This window comes from Typha angustifolia, chromosome 4, assembly GCF_048772165.1.
Source record: "Typha angustifolia cultivar Huaian chromosome 4, ASM4877216v1, whole genome shotgun sequence".
Classification (NCBI taxonomy): Eukaryota; Viridiplantae; Streptophyta; class Magnoliopsida; order Poales; family Typhaceae; genus Typha; species Typha angustifolia.
In genome coordinates, this window is record NC_133242.1 from 695,292 (window position 1) to 714,881 (window position 19,590).

The following is a 19,590-nucleotide window of genomic DNA, read 5'->3' on the forward strand; positions in this document are numbered from 1 at the left end:
AAATTAATGGGCGGACTAGTGGTCCATCTCAAGGCAAAGCCCACTCTCTTTGTGGGCTCCTTCTTCGTTTTCCAATTAATTGATAGTAATATAACAACCGATCATATCTTAGTCGGATGCTCCTTTTTTTTTCTCTCTCTTATGTTTTGAAAGAAGTCCGTAGAGGATTTGTACGAGTTGTCCCCTAAATTGTTTTGAGGGAAAACAACGGACTGGAATCTCCAATCAAAGAAAAGGAGGTCGTAATTAGAAAGAGAGGGGAAATTTGGAAGGAGACACAATAACATGGCTTGGAAAATGATATCAAAACTACTTTAGGCTAATTAAGATTTGGGATTATGGGAATTTCCCACCGCTTCTACTATTATTGCCACCTTTTACTCTTTGGATACTTAGTTATATTAAAAGTACTAGTAGAGCATGTGCTAGGAGAGCTCTAATAATTGTGAGAGAAGCCCCTCGCTCAGTATTTGCCATGTACTTGATTCGGTACACACATGCATTGCACATGGCCATGCTAATAATAGAAAAGGCAAAGGATTAAAAGATAGGTCAAAAAATATTACTAATTTTCTTGCTTCCATGAGTCCATCCCACAATCACTTATCTACACCTCATCTCCTCCTTATCAACCGATATTATATATTAGCCTTTTTATTTGAGCGTCGAGCGTTAAAGAAAAAAAAAATGTAAAATACAATTAAAATAAAATAAGGAACGGTGGTGATTTCAGTTGTCATCTATTGAGAACGGTGCGCGGAGAAGATCGTAGGGGGCCCAGAGGGCGTCGAGTGGGCAGGGTCTACTTGCATCGATCCGAACCCACGGCTTCCCTTTGCCGCTCCAGTGTAAGAGGCTAACGGGTCCTGGATGCAGATCCCTGCACAACCCGCGAAAATTATCGCCTCCGAGGCCGTGCTGGTTCCACCGATGGTCCACCGCCGCGATTCGACCCGCAAAGACCAGTAAAAATGGAGGCAGGGAGCCTAGCTCGTAAATCCGCATCCGCTTCTGGAGCTCCATCCACTCCTCGATCCGCTCCGTGTACCCGCCTTCCCTCCACCGCTCCAAATCCATTACCATCACGCCCGTGTTAAAATAACACGGCGTCCTCCCCTCGAACGTCATCGATAGAGCCGGGTTCGACCAGAAAGTGGGCGTAAAATACGACGTGAAGTTAGCATTGCAGTACTCGGGGGCGGCTAGGGCGGTGTTATCGGGTAGCGGAGTCGAGGCCAGACCCGCGATGTCGTCCACTAGAACCAGATCCGAATCCAAATACACGACCCGGCGGACGCAATCCGGGAGGATGCGAGCGAGATAGGATCGAGCGTAGTTGAGCGGGCGATCCAAGGCTTCGCGGATCGAGGTGGAGATGAGACCCGAAACCCGGGACTCGTCGAAGGGGTAGATTTGGAAAGAGAGGAAGGGGAAGGAGGAGGAGATGGTGGAGTTGAGGAAGGAGATCGCCGAGGATGCGAGGAAATGGAATTGGATCGACTCCGGGCACGAGGAGTGGTACAGAATGGAAAAGATCGCCGCCACGGAGCCGCGGAGGTACGCCACGTCGAGCGTCATCGCCACGTGGACGGCCGCATCCGGCGAGCACGCAGCTGCGGAGGACGGCGGGAGAGGCGGAGGGCAGCTGGGGGAGTTGTAGAACTGAGGGGCCTCGTGGAATGCCAGGCTTTTGCCGGCGGTGAGCGCACCAGCGGAGGAGGAGAAGGTGAAGAATAGGAAGAGGAGGAGACGAGCGTAGGCCATCGCGTCGAGGAGTGGAAGAGGAAGGGGGAAGTGGGAGCTGGGATTATTTTATACGAGGGAGAGGGAGAGGAGGGAGGGTGGAGTAGGGAAGTCAAAGTTGAGAGGAAAATTGAGTATAAAGTCATAAACCGCATGATCTTTTATGCATATTTTTCACAAATAGCCTTCTCCATTTACATGTAGATTTGCAAACCACCACCTCTTTGGCTCTTACTAGCTTATTAGTAATGCATTTGTCTCAAATTTCAATCTTATAAAGATATTTATCTTAATGGAAACTTTGTTTCCTGTGGAGGTGGTTTCCACTAGTCAAGTTGTAAATATGTGAAAGAGGGGAGGTTTTTCTGTAAAATATTATATATTATATATTTGCAAAAGAACCCAAATAAAAAAATGCTTAGGCTGCTTAGGATTGACGAAAACGGGATAGAACCAAATAGGACGCCGACAAGTCGAAACGCGTGACGCGTGGCATTACCACTGGTAACAGGAACTTGAAATTATTAATTTGCCCACAGGATGGTCCTTCGCTATGCGCCCAAATTGACCGTTTTGAAAGGTTGACCGTGCATGTAATTTTGCATGTACGTCCAATAAGATCGGATATTTAGGTTATGAAAATTAACGGCATGCACCATAAATCCTCTCGCAAGTCTCAAATAAGAACAAAACCAAGTGTCAATTGCCCCAATTTGCACAAGTGCCCATGTGCTAGTAAAAACTTCTTTGCGAAAAAGACCCTTTAACACAAAAGAGGGCATCTTTCCCCTTCTTCTTCCTCTCCCTCCGACTATATCTCCTACAACTACTTAGCTTGTTAGTTATAGTGTCATACTCCTGATTGGCCCACTCCTCTCTTTTGCATCTTATAATTTCAAAACTAAGATGAAAAGTCACTTTCCATTTTATAGATTGTAAAACATCACCAGAACTCGGAATTAGGTCTGGGTTCAGTCTTCTCTCAGGCTACTCGTAGCTGAGAAGAGCACATCTTTCAGTTCTTGAATGCCAATCACCAAAAAGTGACTTCCCCCTTTCTCTTGCTTCGAGTGTGTGCATCCCACAGGGGAGGAGGTTTGGTAGCATTGGGTTGCTTAGCTTCCGTGAAACCTCTGACAAGAAATGTAAAATTCTTTCAAGGTACATGAGAAAGTGATATTCTTTTTCTTTTTTTTCTAAATTTATTTTTATAAAGTAGGTGTGCTTCTTTGTCATGGGCATGGGCTCTCTTAAAGAGAGGGATTTGTTTAGCATTGAGTGATGGTTGGATACTTGGATATGCTTACCACATTAATTGATGCATTTGGAGATCGACCACAGTCCATGTGCTGTTATGCCTCCTTGTCTCTTTATTATGTGAAACAGGAGCATATATGCTCTACGGCTAGGAATAGACCTTTTGTTGCATCACTTTATTATTTGCGTTTAGTTCAAAATTAGAACCTGTGCACGAGCAATTCGATGGAGTTAGTGCATAATTTATACTTATCTCAGATTATTAGTCCACGTAGCAGGTGAGAATCCATTATTATTCTTCTTCTTCAAAAAAAAAAAAGAAGACAAATTTGAATAAATTATCAGAGGGAGAGAGAGAGAGAGAGAGTATCAGAGTATTTATTCCATTGAATATGAATAAATTATAATCCCAAAGAACTAAATTTATAACAAGTTTGATTCGATCTGTTCGATATTAACCTGCCACTATTTTCTTCTTCTTTTTGGGAAATTATGAGCTTATATGAACAGGATAGGTTGGATATTTTTGAAGTGCATCGCGTGCCGAACGAAGTAGGAAGAAGGGGAGTCTTATCCCAAGTTTTGGAATCTTATGGCATGCATTAATATGTACATTTGACTTGGAGCATCACTACAGTTTCAAAAAGAATGAAGCAAGTTGAGTGTTTGTACTTCGTCAACTTGTAATACAAAGGATATAACAATCATATATATATATATATATATATATATATATATATATATCCAGGAAGGGCATATGCAGTTGTACGTATATGAGACTATGGACTGCCTACTAAGGCAAATGGAGGAAGAGGACAATGTTTGCCAATCTAGTAATGGACTCTTAAAACTTGATTCTTTTGGAAGCGTGTCAATGACAATCTGGAGAGATAAGACATCAGATCTTGCTTATTACATCGTTGACCGATCTCCATATCTAGATGATTACATGTAGAACTTGAAAATAACACTAATCTTTCAATCAAATGGAATCTCCTTCAATAGATAAGCATATACTGATAATTAACATGCACAAGTTTATAGCTGTAAGTGGAGACGAGTACATGGTGTGGAAAATACATATGGAAGACTGCCCCCACCCTCGGCCTAACCCTCTCCCTCTGTCCACCAACCAATGGACAATGGACAATGGCCCTATTCTAAAAGGAAGGTGGGACTCCTGAGACTGAGCTTTTGTAATTTTTGTGCAGAAAGTACATAGGCATCTAAAAATATCTATTACACACACAAGTTATTCAGACATTGTAACACAAACATACAAAATAAGAAGGCGTCCAATTATAGACCAGTGTGAAGATTAGGGCCCTACGTTGAAGTAAAAATAAGCATAAGCTTGTGCTGCTATAGTAAAGTTTAAACTAATATAATAATCAAACAAGAACATATCCCAATCTTGCATTCATTAATACCTGCTTCTCTCTCATCTTTCCATCCAATATTTTATATTTACTAACAGCTAATCAATATTTTAACCTTCAAAAGACATGCTATCATTTCAATCATTCTCTTTCTTTCTCTTCTCTCCTCTCATCATCCATCCTTTAGTAAAGAATATTTAATCATTTGCTAAAATATCTTCTAAATTTATTATTTTTTATATTACATCAAATGTAATAATGTATTGATATATAACCAAACATTATTGATATAAGCTTTCCTATGCGACCTTTAAAAAGTAGACATAGCTAAACGACCAAACACCACCTAAAAAAATATGTTTCATACATAAGTGTAATAACTAAAATACAAACTTTGATAAGTTTTGCATTATGTTGTAAGTGGGGATGTATAAGACCCAAAACGTAAGAGATGTATAAGAACCTCCAAGTAAACTTAACAAAAACCAGGAATTTCTCAATTTCCTTTCAGCTATTCCATCAGCATATGGTCACAAAAGCCAGCCACATAAACATAATATCATACATCTTACATCTCACTTGCACTTGCTAGCGCCACAGCTCATCATGAACACAAGAAGAAAATTAAGTCCAGTTAATTTTATATTTGGCTACAGCAGAGGCGTGTAGCTGCAGAACTTGCCCAAGATGCTTGGTGTCTGCACCATCTATCGGAAATCTTTCATTACCATGAAACCATGATGAGATCCAATAAACAAAATAGAATAAGATTTTGAATAAGGGCTATTTTCAGTTGTCATTTTAACACTAAGACAATGTAGTACAGAAGAGTACATAATACAATTTATGTAACTTGTCATTTCCTTCTATTTTGACAAAAAAATAAAATAATAAGGAGATACTTCATTCACCAAGTAGTATCGAAGGCTTCAAAGATAATCCTCTATCCTGGATTTGCTAGGTTTTGTAAAATAACTATGAAGACCTCCTCAATATCTCCGTTGAGATTTTTTTTTCACTTAAAATTGAGCTCTACAGACTTCATGCAAACGAAGGATGCGATGCTTTAGTTCAGTAAAACAATGCTAACCAGTCAGTCATCTCAAATCATGATGACATGAACAAAAGTCTAAAAACCAAATTATCAGAACCATGACTTATGCATGCAAATTATCACAACCTACAGCAACAAGGCCCATATGAGACCCAGCTGGTCTCTTCTTCATTGCTCAAAAGTAAGAGAAGCCCACATACTTCGCAATTGTGCATAATCTGTCTTATACTATACCTAGCACACATGCATCACAAAATGAATAGTTCTTTAATTTACATGTCTTATATTCCTACGAGTTTCTGGTATTTTAATCCAGAGACAGACAATCAAAATGTCAAACTTGTAGGCGGCAAAATATGTGCGCATTCATGTATGTGCATGCCAAGAGAATATTATACTAACAAACTGATTTACAATCATACTAGAAAGCCTCTTTCTGGTATTGAAACTGTGAAAGTACTTGAAAGTTAAAAATGCTTTTTCACACACTTAATAACCAAACCAGCCAAATGTAGTGGTTGTCTTGTAAAAATGAAACCGCAAATATTTGTCCCTCAATCTCTAAAGTGTCCATCATATAAACATGTAGGAAATCAAGTTGTTTAAACTAGAAGTCATGGTACAATATGCAACAAACTTGGTCAACCACTAATTAAACAACAAGAACTTCATAGATTAAACAAACAAAAAATACAGAGTGTATTTTCTAGCAAGAAGCAGAATGAGAATGACATCAGTATAGATAACTGTTGAGCCACGGCACATGCACACTTTATGAACATTTCCATCAAGAAGGATAATAGATTTGTGCAGGTAGATAAGGAAGCACATTAATGCATACAGAAATCAAAAAGGACAAATCAGCATTATTTGCTCGCAACAAAGCATGGCATAAACTATCTAAAAGGCAACAAGGCTAGCAACTACAAGAACACCAACCAGAATTAACAATGCCTTTAGGTAGACATCCGCCTGCTGTCCATGAGGCACTTGTCGTGGGAATCCATGAGCATGCCCACCAGGAAATGCATGGCCGTGGCCATGACCATAACCATATGGAAATCCAGCAGCTGGCCCATAAGCAGTTGCATCCGGAAAACCATGCACTTGGAAGCTCAACAACGGGAACAAACCACCAATAGCAGCTGAGAATGTGTAGTTTCCCCATCTACCATTGGCATCCGGAGCCCCACCCATGAACCATGGGTTTGTGTTTGGGTACTGGTTAGGATCAGGTTGAGGAGCAGTTGCAGGCCTCTGCCCTGCAGGGCGATTTGGAATTTGAACACCAGGAATCGATTTAGACCGTGGGTCAGTTGGATTCTTTCCTCGTCCATAAAGAGGTACTAGTTTCTCCTCTTCAATATAAGCCTTGCAGACTGGGCATTCGGGTGAGTGAGCATGGACATGGAGCCATTGGTAAAGGCAAGGCCAGCAGTAGAGGTGCCCACAGAGAGTGACAATTGGATCTTGCGCTAGTTCAAAACAAATGTTGCATGCAAAACTCCCAGCTTCATTGCTGCTGCTACTACCAGAGGAAGATGCATTCTGGGGGTCTCTGCTTGCCGATTCCCCAAAACCACCAGCCATCTTTGTACCCTCACAAGCAATACGCTGCATTAACAAGAAAGAATATAAAGGATAATTATATATAGTTAAATTACCAGGGAAGCCAGTTTGAATAATGTATGATACTGCGCAGGAAATAATTCAAATTAAAACAAAAAAAAAAAACCTTCTTCTTTTATGAAAATTTTCACCTTTCTATAGGCAGGTAAGTTAGTGATTAGATAAAGCACCGTTTAGATTATATCATAGAAGGAATTATATCCGAAAGTCCACTCTGCAAACAGAAGAGCGAAATATAGAGGGAAAAAAAAACATCCAACTGACGAAGTACACATCAAAGAGTATTTGAGGAAATCATGCACAAACAAACAGGAACCCTACCTTTAACCAATATATAATCAAAACTAATCAAACTCTCGAATAAAAGCTAAACCAACTTTATCTCCAAGACGATGAAGGAATTCCAAAATCGATCAAGGCCGAACAGGTACTATGGATGAATTCCACCCAGAAAGGGAAGGATCGGTAAGTCGTCTATAAGATCGAACACGCAAAGCGAAAATTTAATACACGGAATCAATCTACAAACAGAAAAGCGAGATATCGAAGAGGAAATCAAGAAATTATCCGCGGGAATGGATCAATTCCTGGCGAGGAAAAAAAAGCTAGGACGAGATTAAAGTAGAGAATTACCAACTCTTAATCGAAGAAGAAGAGAGAGATTAGATCGTTACCGAGCAGAGATCACCAAAGAGATGCAAAAGCTTCGAATCGATTCAAAGAAGACCTAGATTAAATAAATACATGAAGTCTCCTCATATATTTTATTTTTGCTTCCCTTGTCTATGACGGCATGAGCGAAAGAGAAGAAAAGGCGACCGAGATGGAAACTTCCAGATCTTTTCCACCCCTCTCCGGCTATCCTCCTTCATTGTCCTGGATCTTTCAAGAGTTATCGGGTTTGGTATATTTTTCCTATAACCCTCCTCCTCCCATCATATATTCACGTGACAGGTGTGAAGGTATGATTGGTGAGCCTTATAGTGGGCCCCGCATGAGCTAACTGGGCTGTCTGGGCTGGCCTGTGAGGCTACAAAAGGATGAGACTTGGGTCGAAAATTCCCCCCCAAAAAATACAAAAATAAATGTCTGAGCCCGGGTTCGAACCGGGGACCTCTAGTGTGTGAGACTAGCGTGATAACCAACTACACCACCCAGACATATATATTTTTCAAAATAATTCCATTATCATAAAATTTATCCGTTACCCAACCTTGGCTGATGAGAGTTAAGTTTCACCATCCCTAATTAAGGATGGGGTCCATCTCATAGACTCGCTTCTAGTGGCCGGGAGGGAGTTGACATACTGTAGTAATCGTTGGCCAATTGGACAGCTTTTCGTGCCACTAACCTTTTGGGCTTGTTGCACCACCACCAAACACGAGCGACTTCCTTTATTTCCATATTTGCTAAGCCAATCCAGCTTCAGTATTCTCATAAGTGGTTGGAGGATCAAGGCAATGGAACACAGACCGATGATCGACAAAGTAGAGAAGAAGCTGGCAGGTTAGAACAGAAGTCTGCTCTCAATGACCGACAGACTTGTCTTAACAATGCCACCTTGTTAGCCTAGCCATCTCCACTTATTGGCTAGGTAGCACTTGGTTTCGGACTCTATCAAAGGAAGAAGGTGGTTTGGCAATTAGAAGGCTCAGGTGGGTCCGGTGTGCTCTCTTGGGGCAAACTTACTCTCAAGGTCCTCAGCCGGGTTGAGATTCCACGTGTCAGAATATTAAAGGCCAAATACGGTGAATTTGCAGTGGCAGTAAGAGAAGGATATCTACAAGTACCTAGACCAGACAAAGTTAGAGAGATGGTCAGGATGAAAGAGGCGGAAAATATATGCCTAGGAAAGCCCCTTTATCGCTCGTGTTTGGTGTATCTTTTTCCAAATTCCAGTCCCCAGTTCATATCTTCTTCCTTTCTGGAAGGCAGACGGGATGACCTGCGGATTTTGACTCTAGAATTTTATTGCTGTCGGGACAACATTGGCTGACTGTAGAGTTCAGACACTCCCCATTAGTGCATCCCCGGCCGTACGTAGTATAAGCCACAAAATTGAATTAGGTGGCGGGTATCTTATCGCACTTCTATCTAGAAGATTATGGACAGGTTATTTCTGATTCGCTGCACGATTACTTATCAGTGGATGCTGGGACTGACTGAGATGCCGATGTTGTTGAATTTATCGAGCAAAATATCAGCCTGCATTAATTATTGCTCCCCAGACAAATTGAAGCGTTCGCTATCAACTATAAGTTGGTGGCTTTATAACGCTATTACCATTCCAAGTGTGCACTCAATCTTTAGAGAATTTAAAATTTAAAAAAAAAAAAAAAAAACCATAAGCATCGTTTTATCTACATCGTAAACATGAGATAAAGATAAAGAGCTAGCCCACTTTGCGGTTTAATCCCTAAAGTAAACGATTTCAAAATTTAAAATTTAAAAACAAAAGAACTGATTTGTCTCACAAATTATCCATTAAACGAATGCCCTAATATTCCTCCTCTTTCCCCCATTAATCCCACCGACGGCACCAGCAGCGTAACTCCTGCTCCTCGGAAACAGCAAATCCGACCCGATCTTAAAATCCCGGTCGTTGAATTCCAACGGCGCGTCCTCGTCGATCCTGCCGACCGCGACGCTCTGGCTCCTCGGCACGTGCCCGGCCATACCCCCTCCCCCTCCTCCTCGCCGCTGCGACGCGGCGCGTATGAGCTCCCTCAGATCGTCGTCGCTTGTGCTGTTCATGCTGTAACTCCTCGGCACCGATCCCAGCGCCGGGTACCCCATCGGCGCGCCGTAGTTCATGTGACCGGCGCACCCGGTCATGCTCCTCACGTAGAAGTCCCGCGCACGGCCCAGGACTCGCAGCGGCGCCCTCAGGCACCGGCTCCACCGGCTGCCCCTGCTTCCCATGGATAAACAAAACAAAACAATACACAGATAAAGAGGTTTATCGTATCAGGAGATCGAGCGAAGATTTGAGATGGAATAGAAGAGGAGCGTTTATATAGTGGATAAAGTTTATAGGAGATATGAGTTGGTGGGGATAACAATACCAATAATAATAATGATAATAATAATAATAATTAATGATAGTTGATAATTATGTAGGTGCGACGGTTACTTTTTCTCCTCCGGGGACTTATTCGGTGTAGTTTTCTTTAGTTGGTGGCTGGATAAGGACGAAAAGTATCGCGGATAACTCACGCTATACCTGAAACCGCGGCATTTATTCATAGCCCCAGGGTTTAGCGTTTTGTCGACGAGACCTAATCAAGATTAGGTGGTTGGACCTTTTGATCTCATCAACGGGCAACCGCCACGAGCTCATAGTGTCCAATGCTTCATATTTGACTTTAATCAATGGGCCAACTACAACTATTTATTTATTCGGTTTGGAAGATAAACAAATGGTTTTTTTTTTCCCCCCAAATTACAGCAATGATTGTGAGTGTTAGGCAGAGGAATTGACCGAATTAAGGGCTAATTTTGAATTCAACGTTGGCCTAGTCACGCTTTTTGACTTCATGGTTGGTTTGGAAGTTTGAACCGGCAAATTGATTCCCCTGGTTTTAATGACGCCTGGTCAAATAATCCGACAACATAGTCGGTTTTCCGACGGTCCTGATCAAATGTGATGCCGAGGAGTGGATAAAATTATCGGAAAAGCCCGATAGATCGCGTCATAAGTAATACACTAATTATATCCGCTGATTCGAAGAAAATGGTGACTAGGATCCACGTGAAGATGCTCGATATTGATAAAAGGACTTTTTCCATGATCACGTGCAAACAATATTACAAAACTTTAATAGGAGCATATGTTATAATAATTTTCTGAACTAGTGTTGTTATTGGACTCCAATGTGAGATTTCATCAAATCAACCGTCGCTACCGATAATACGGGAGTTTTCATATTTTTATTTTAAAAGTTTCAATGACCAACATACATAAATTAACTTAACCGGAGTTCGCGAGTTTAATTTCTCTAGTAAAGTTGTGTTTATATCATTTTTGGACGGTTAGTAAAAATATAAAATTTAAATATTAGCCTGCGTTATCCTCTTTGTCTAATTTAATTAGTAATTAACCTAGTAACTCATGATATATTAATATTATATATATATTTTTACGATAATATACTGTTAACCTATTAAGATGGATTGGGCTAGTTTTGGCATTCTCTTCTCCGCTGTATAACATATTAGAAGGCTCGTTCTAAAGCCCACAATTTTGCCAAAAGGCCCTGTCCAAAGGGTGGAATACCAACAGTTCCGGCTCATTGTTAAGCTAGGGTTTCAGCTGTCTCCTTTCTTAAGCTAGGGTTTCTTTCTCTTGGAGAGACTCTCAGCCCCCACCTCCTTGTTACAATCATCATCGTCGTCTCCTTGTTACAATCATCATCGTCGCCATCTCCACCCTCCTATCACTGCTCCTACTATAACAATGTTGTGTTTGCTTCAGTGTAAATCCAAATCCGGTAGAGTCGCGATAGAGCCCCTTATTCGGGGGGCGTCGTGGGGCCCAAGTTGTCGGCTTGTCTAAAGTATTTCTCGATTTCTTCTATGTATTATTAGCAGCTTACGAACTTATTCGTTGTCTCTATTGTTGGGTTTGGGATTGGGTTTGGGTTTGGGTTTGGGTTTCTAATCGTACATTCTCTTACTGCGTAATACGAGATTATACACACAAATTGACTCAGTCTAAGACAACGTGACGGCATCTCCGCTGGTGTGAACACCGTGGACTGGATGACTTACATAGTCGTATCTCGCTTACTTTGACCAGCGCACCCACGTGGTCGCCAACCTAGCCGCCACGTTGACGTGAACTTGAGGGGTCATGCTCTCTATCTAATTCCACCGCATCATGTGTCGTATATTTATCATCATCTCCGCCATCTCTCCTACGTTCATTAGTTTGTATGCCTTTGCAAATTGCAAATGGAAACTTCTCCTCTTTCTCTTCCTCTTCATATGGTGCAAGCCCCAGAGCTGCCGCCGCCGCAGCCGCAGTCGTTTCACCCAGCGCTCCATTCTATCCAAAGATCGCCGGCGAAGCCGTGGAGGAAGCCGGGGTTCTCGGCGTCACAGCCGGCGCAGCCGAAGGTATACCGAGTGGAGCCGCGAGGCTTTCGCGAGCTGGTTCAGAGGCTTACCGGAGCACCAGAACATGTAGAACGACAGCTTAAGGAGAACCCTCTGCCGCTTGAGTCGCCGCCGCCAGATTTGAGGAACAGTTTAATTGAAGTCGTGAAGAGTAATCCTGGTGTGAATTCTCCCGGTGGATCAGCAGGAGGGGAGTTATTGTCGCCTTCCTTCTATTCGACATGGTGCTCGTTTCCACTTCTGAGTCCATCTTCGATGCAATTCTAGGGCCCGTTTGGGATGAAGAAACGAGTTCTCTCACTCTTTTATTTCAAATAAATAATAACTAATTTGTCTTGGTGATATATAAGAATGACTCTTTTTTTATCTCAGTTAGATTCGAGCACTCGCATTTTAATATGATGATTATCAGATGCTTTCTTATATATTTGTAGTAAAATATTGTGATGCTATTGTGATGGTATTTATATATTGTGTAATTATAGAGAATTACATTCTAGAAATCAATCATAAGAAGATAATAATAATTATAACATAAATTTTACATTTAATAATCTCATCTTTTTAGGATAAAATAACAAAAAAAAATATCTGTTTATATTACAATAAGAAAATGGTAATGTCCCACCAATTACAATTAAATACAATTCTTATTCAATACTTTTACCTATTCCGATTTTTCTAACTAAACGTTCAAAATAAAATTATATAACATCAAAAATATTTGTGAAGTGTTTAATTGTAGGCATAGCATTATTCTCTCGTATACAGACCGACAGAAATATCATCTATCTGCTTCTTTTGTTTGAAATTCCCAACATGGTTATAGTTTCAAGCAATAAAATTATACTCGGAAGCATCAGAATGGTAGATATATACAATAATTTCGTGGCATCTTAATTAGCTGCATTACGATAGTTTTTGACAAAAGCTTCGCACTTATCGTCAGATCTTAAAATTCGAAACACACCACTACATCATCAAAAGTCAAAACATCGATTTACTACTAACAGTAGCCGAGGCAGTGCTTATTGCAATCAATACTGCATCCACCTCCACCTCCTCCGCCGCCGTAGTTCCTCCCGGACCGGCTATAGGAGGTAAAGCATTTGGCCGGACACGTCACCCTCTTCTTGTAACATGGGCCCCTCTCTGAGCACACCACCGACGTCGGCACCACGCCGTTTCTGCCGTAGCCGCCATTTGGGCCGCCATATCCAACTCCATAGCCATAGCCGCCGCCGAATCCGGGGATAGTAAAGCCGGCGCCATGGAATAGGTCACGACACGTGGCGACGGAGGCGGCGGCGGCGAGGAGAAGGGATATGAAGATGAGGGTGGTGGTCTTCATGAAGACCGATCTGGTGAAGTATCAGCTTGGAATAATATATATGAGAAGAAGAGATCGAGATGGTTAAATAGTAGAGAGGAGAGGGAACAGGCGACGGTGGACGGGTGGAGACACTGCTGCAACTGGACTCGGTGATCGGTGCACTAACACTAATTATTTCGGTAAATTTGCACATAGCACCCTACTTTTAACCGAATCTACGTTTCTCAAATCCACTGTTCTCATTATTCATCAATTACCGAAGATAGATGGGGTGAAACAGCAAAAGTGTAGCTTTCATGCAGCTCTGGCGATGGGTCTACACAAATAGTATCCAGTATCCATCACTATATATCAACGTATGATCATGGACGACATAATAACAAAATTCACATGAAAAATGTATAAATGGCTGTTTCCAGACAACTAAGTTAGCATCTGATGGTGGTGGTTGCCTGCCACGCACCGCTTATCCAATGCGCATGCATGGTTAATGGCTTCCAGTAACATGCACCTCATGACAACTTGACTCTACGATCTCCCAAAAGATGATTCCACCCACACTTCCATGTACATCATATTCAAGGAAACTTAAGATGCTATGCTTATTTGGATATCTCTCTATAATCTCCGATGTTAACAGCATTAAAAGTCTTGGAATCATTTCACTGTTCTTTTTTTGTCGATTTATATATATGGTATGATATTTTAGAGGAAAAAACTATTTGTATTTCCCTATAGTTAATTCTAAATTTATTTCACCTCCCGCTATCAAATTTTTTTAGAATTTTTATAAATCACACCATATATTTTGCATATTTTGTGATTCGCACATCGTATTTGGGATTTTATAACGCGACTTTTCTTTTTTTTCTATAATATTCATTTAACACCCCAACATTACTTTAGCTAACTGACATTAGCCATGCTAGTTCAAAGATTACTAAAATATCCTTTAAAAGTTCTTACATAACTTAAATCCTCACAAAATCTAAATCTTCTTATCTAAACCCTACCGCATAAATTATAATATCAAAATTTATAACCCACAAGAATTTCCCAAAATTCCCACCACGTACAAGCCTGCTTCCCCTAACTTTATCTATTTTTCTTTATCTCTCTAGCTCAAACTCTTTTTTTTTTCCATCTTTTTCCAAATTTTCTTCTTTATTCCCATCTTTGAGATCACAAGCAATAAAATCAGCTTGGCATTTGAAAAGCTCTAAAATCTCCATGGCTTATAGTTTGGAAGCTCTAAGATTGGCTTAGCATTTAGGTGATATTCTCTATGGTTTTAAAAAAACAAGATATTCATGTTATGAATAAAATTAGAGATAAATACAAGAGTAATTTAGAAATATTATAAATTACATAGTGGATTATAACAAAATATTCTCTTTCTAGTATCATTAAGTTTAATTATGGTTAGGTTAAGTTAACTCAGGGTGTTAAATGAATATTATAGGGAAAGGAAGAGATCGTGTTATAAAATCCTCAAATACGGAGTGCAAATTATAAACTATGCAAAATATAGGGTGTGATTTATAAAAACCCTAATTTTTGTAAGACGAGTTTGCGACTCATATCTCTTGGTAATTTCATGCTTTAATCAAATTTTATTTTGATAAGCTTAAATAAGTTGTGAACGAGTCAAATTTGACTTAAATTAAGTTCGAATTTAGGCTAGTTTACGCTCTGACTTAAAAATCAATCGTGCAAAGGCTAAGCACAAGCTAGTTCGCTCACGCCCGGCTTATTTATACTCGGTGCTCCACGAAACATCAAACAAGAAATTAAAAAAGAAAAAGAAAATAGAACCATGCGAATAAATAATATAATTATTAGATGTGTATATATATATATATATATATATATATATATATAAATTAGATACGGAACAGATGGGATTGCAAATAAATACTAGCAATCCTATTTAAATCCGAAAATTTTTAATAAAAAGCGGCCACTAGTTATGCTTCTCTTGGGTATATATGTAGTCAGTATGCGCAGAGAGAGTCCTCCTCATCAAACATTCATCCTCCCCAATTCCCTCGCATCCTTCGTCTCTCCCAAAGCTCTCCTTCTCCAAACCCTACAATGATTCATGCAAGTTATAAGCCAAATCAAATCGACATATGAAAACCTTATTTGGGTAATCTTAATATACCTTGCTGGGTTCCATTGGTTCATGTCTTGCAGCTTCGGACATGGAGACAGAGAAGAGCAAGAAGCCTACGAACAGCACCAGGGTGATCCTCTTCGACATGATTAATTTGGTTTGGGCAAAGGAAGAGGTTGTGTTAATTGGGTATATATAGCCGGGGAGGGAGTAGAGATTTGGGTAATTAATCTGATAAATATATTCGTTTGGAAGATAATTTAGGGGGGAAATGTGTCGTTGCTATTACCAGAAAATTCGTACGACTTTGTGGCTTTGTTTAATTGCAGCGTTTACGTAGGCTGGACGAATGTGGGGCCTAAGATTTTGGCCAGAAAATTAATTCAGTTAATTTAATCCAAGCCAACCTAATTAGTAACTCCCCAGCCTAATAAATACAAACAGCCTCAAATTGGGGGTTTGTTTAGTCGTTAATTAAGGAATAATTAGCCGTGAAAGTCGACTAAGTCTCCTTTTTCGTCGAATTTCTAGAGAACGTATCATTCTAGATCGATTGACAGGATTCCTTTTCTATTATTTTCTGTACCCGCGTTTACACGATTAGAGTCTATGAAGTGACATATTTACAACAAGATTAATATAAAGAATAATATATATAAATATATAGTATAGCATCTGATGTTACTATTATATTAGTTGGGTAATCGTTTACAATATATTATACAATATTTCTTTATAATTTGAAATCGGTTAACAATTAACCTACAGTGCACTATTATATATATATATATATATATTTTTTTTTTTAACTTTTATATGAAAGAAGGTCAGTTTTTTTTTAATATATTTTAATTTTATGAATATAATTATGTTGTGGTCCAGTATCAACGTGCTAAATCCACGATTAAGGAGAGAGAGAGAAAAAAAGAATTAATTGGGAAATTGTTGCAATCGGATGGATGCATTAATTACGTAGTTATCGTTAGGATGGCCGTCCATCACGTGACAACCACGAGACGATCACGCGCACAGCGACCCCACTGTGGTACTAAAAAGGGCAAATAATGCATTCATACGAGTTGGGCCCAAGTAAAGCTACGATAATTATTCCTACGGAAAGGTGATGGGAGGCTTGAAAGCAATACATCTTCTTATCGGTTAATTTATGTCAAGCCGACAAGGTAAACCCTTTTTGTTAGGAGACTAAACGTAATTAATGACAAGGCGGAAGAGCATCGACGCTCGTTAACAGTGACGTGATATTAATTCTCCATCGCCGTTGGAAGTAGCTATCTCATTCGACTATCCTGCGTGCCACTTGGATACCAAAGCTACGTAGCCAACCTATTCCTAGGAGCACACCGTTTCAATTCTAAGCCACGTAGCCAAGTTCTCCTTCTCACATTTGTCCACACGTTTCGGCTCTTATCAATTATAATAAATAATCTTTTTTTGAGTTTATAGAATCGAGCATGGATTTCGTTTGGAGCCTATAATTAGATCGGGCTTGGCTTATTTATACTCGAGCCGAGTACTAGTTAAGTTGAACTGTAATTGTCGATACTAATAATTCAAGCTTAGACTCATTTATATTTGAGTCCAGCGCAAGTTGATTAGTTATTTTGATAATTTTTATGTCTATATATATATATATACACACATGAGAGCTAAGGATAATTGAGCCCAACTAAAGCTTATGCTATAGTTTGGGCCTTTTCGAGTTTGGGCTTTCATTACTATGTACAACTGAAAAGATTGTACTATTAATTGTTTCAAAGTAACAGTTTTGAAAGAGTCATTTTTATATTTTAGAGAAAAAAAAAATTTAATTAGTTTTAAAGGATATGGAAACTACAGTGCTAATTATTTTAATGTAGAGAAGAATTTTCACTTATAGAAATTAGGAAATGACTAGTCTTTTGTTCTCTAAATTTTAGAGTAGGGAATTGGTTAGAGAAACTGATGAGAATTCTTTAATCCTTAAAAACGAATAAACAGTGTGTATACAGTTTGGTAAGGTAGATGGTTTTGATCATTCTAGCTATCACACAGACACTCGCTTATATTAGATTTTTTTTTTTAAAAAAAAAAGAAAACTGTTTATAATTAATAGTCATGCATATTTGATGTGTTATCACAGTCGCTTAGTGAATTTTGGCATGCTTTGTTTTAAGTGGGTAGTTATCCCCAGGAAGCATACAATTTTGATGAATGGTGACATGAAAAAGAAGATCGTCCAGATTTGAGGAATGCATCTGGTCAATAAGAAAGAAACAAAGCAAAGTTAAGCAATCCATTATTCTTAACTTTGGGGGTCTTTTGTCGATCGACATAAAAGCTTGATGGGTATATATGTCTCTTGCTATATATATATATATATATATATATAGATATATATAGATATATAGTTTAAGACCGTAGGACTTAGATGCGTTAATTTAAAGAAAGATTCATATGTGGGATGAAATTTCTGAATACCCTCTCAGTCTCGATGTCACCATATCTCTACATAAACCATTAAAGCCAGTAGCCATATCATATCATATCATTATCCATAGTAGTAGTGGACGCCTATATCTTTTTCTCCATCAACCTAAAGGAAAAGTTGCACACAACGAAAGAAAAAGAGAACCCTCTCCAGTCTCTCACTTTATCCATACCCCTCCCTCTTGAAGACCACATGCATGGGAACGAAGTCTACTTATCCTTGCATGCAGAAGCTCAACTTTTTCCCATGGCCAAGCAACTAGCTTTATCACCGTGCCGTTCAAACATCCCATGTGTCTGCCTGCATGCCTTTAGCTCCCCCACACACACATGCCTCCTCTTACACATAAAGACCTGGAAATAAAGCCTATCCACACGTATTATAACTAAACAGCTTTTAATATAAACTACTAATCATGTACTCGCATTAAGACAGCCGAATAATCCCATCATCTCCCACTTTAAACATTCCTTAGTGTTGCTTTTGCTCTTGGTCTCTTAATTTTATATGTTTATATACATATATTTATTCATATACATATCTTATCTAAGTCGACCTCCATGTGGCAATGCTGTACGTAGTTGGCCAACAGAACAGCACTTAACAGTGGTCGTCCTAAAAGAAAGCTTTTACTAGTTTACTTAACCACTAGAAGTTTGAAGAACTAAAGGGAAGAAAGAAAGACAAAGAACAAAAAAAGAAAAGAAGAAGAAGAAGAAGAGGTAATTAATATATTTGGGTCTTCATGTCCGAATCTTTCATGGTGATCTCGTGGCACCCACTAACCCATGATATCTTTTCATATCTCATCACGTCTTTTCTTCAGCCTAAAGTAGGGAGCAATATTAACAGAGAGCTAAATATGCAATTAACCAATGACGCTAACTATTGTTAGTCTTATATATAATTAACAGTGAAAAAGGAAGAGTGTATTTACGTTTATACCCTTGCCACTGTACGTGCCAACTCGAGCCTGTAGGATGGCCGACCTGTTAGCCAGCTCACTCGTGTCAGCCAGCAAGCAGTTGACACGTGTTGTCCAGCACCATCCCTCAATTACTTCGTGATTAAGCTAAATCTCAGTTGGGTCCCAGTGCCTTCCTTCGTTCCTTCCACATCACGAACCCATAGATCTTCCCTCCTATGCGACCTTCCAGTTACTCCCATCGTGTACATCTAGCCCTCCATCTTTAATGCGAACTATACGAACGCTCGTATCGAGTTCTGGAGTCGCATTGCCGTCAGTGCCGGATGACTCGGATGCGTTGACGTGGCATCACAAGATCCTCCTCGCCGCGAGAAAAAAAATAAAACCCAACGACCACCCAACTGTCGCCATGTCAGCAAATCACACTTTTGTGGGCCACATCATTCCTCTCTCCCTCTCCGGCCTATAAATACTCCTCCCCTCCTCTTGTTCCTTCCCTTTTCTCCCGCTTCCCTTCTTACCCCTATAGCTTGCTTAAATTCTCG

General features: G+C 39.8%; 4 protein-coding genes and 1 non-coding gene across 6 annotated transcripts; 1 reads left to right on the plus strand and 4 right to left on the minus strand.

Moving 5' to 3' along the window:
* Window positions 1-619: 619 nt before the first annotated feature.
* Window positions 620-1,928, minus strand: LOC140758948 (probable galacturonosyltransferase-like 1). The gene has a single exon (XM_073095366.1). The coding sequence runs from the start codon at window positions 1,762-1,764 to the stop codon at window positions 730-732; it is 1,035 nt and encodes a 344-aa protein (XP_072951467.1). The 5' UTR covers window positions 1,765-1,928; the 3' UTR covers window positions 620-729.
* A 4,142-nt stretch (window positions 1,929-6,070) lies between these two features.
* On the minus strand, window positions 6,071-7,945 carry LOC140759674 (uncharacterized). 2 transcript variants are annotated; one of them, XM_073096302.1, is made up of 2 exons: window positions 7,696-7,945; window positions 6,071-7,047 (listed from the first exon to the last, which is right to left on the minus strand). In XM_073096302.1, the coding sequence occupies exon 2, from the start codon at window positions 7,021-7,023 to the stop codon at window positions 6,334-6,336; it is 690 nt and encodes a 229-aa protein (XP_072952403.1). In that variant the 5' UTR covers window positions 7,024-7,047; window positions 7,696-7,945; the 3' UTR covers window positions 6,071-6,333. The 2 variants fall into 2 exon arrangements, with proteins under 2 accessions (XP_072952403.1, XP_072952402.1); XM_073096301.1 differs by having other exon boundaries at window positions 7,737-7,944.
* Window positions 7,946-8,148: 203 nt separating this feature from the next.
* On the minus strand, window positions 8,149-8,222 carry TRNAV-CAC (transfer RNA valine (anticodon CAC)). Its single transcript has one exon. It is a non-coding gene; the product is annotated as a tRNA-Val (tRNA).
* Window positions 8,223-9,546: 1,324 nt separating this feature from the next.
* LOC140759057 (uncharacterized) lies at window positions 9,547-9,984 on the minus strand. Its single transcript, XM_073095522.1, has one exon. The coding sequence runs from the start codon at window positions 9,982-9,984 to the stop codon at window positions 9,547-9,549; it is 438 nt and encodes a 145-aa protein (XP_072951623.1).
* A 2,031-nt stretch (window positions 9,985-12,015) lies between these two features.
* On the plus strand, window positions 12,016-12,447 carry LOC140759058 (uncharacterized). Its single transcript, XM_073095523.1, has one exon. It carries the CDS (start codon window positions 12,016-12,018, stop codon window positions 12,445-12,447), a length of 432 nt encoding a protein of 143 aa, XP_072951624.1.
* Window positions 12,448-19,590: the final 7,143 nt, after the last annotated feature.

Bases quoted from the DNA above. Each gene is read 5' to 3' on its own strand.
- LOC140758948 (XM_073095366.1), bottom strand. From the start codon at position 1,764: ATGGCCTACGCTCGTCTCCTCCTCTTCCTATTCTTCACCTTCTCCTCC.
- LOC140759674 (XM_073096302.1), bottom strand. From the start codon at position 7,023: ATGGCTGGTGGTTTTGGGGAATCGGCAAGCAGAGACCCCCAGAATGCA.
- LOC140759057 (XM_073095522.1), bottom strand. From the start codon at position 9,984: ATGGGAAGCAGGGGCAGCCGGTGGAGCCGGTGCCTGAGGGCGCCGCTG.
- LOC140759058 (XM_073095523.1), top strand. From the start codon at position 12,016: ATGGAAACTTCTCCTCTTTCTCTTCCTCTTCATATGGTGCAAGCCCCA.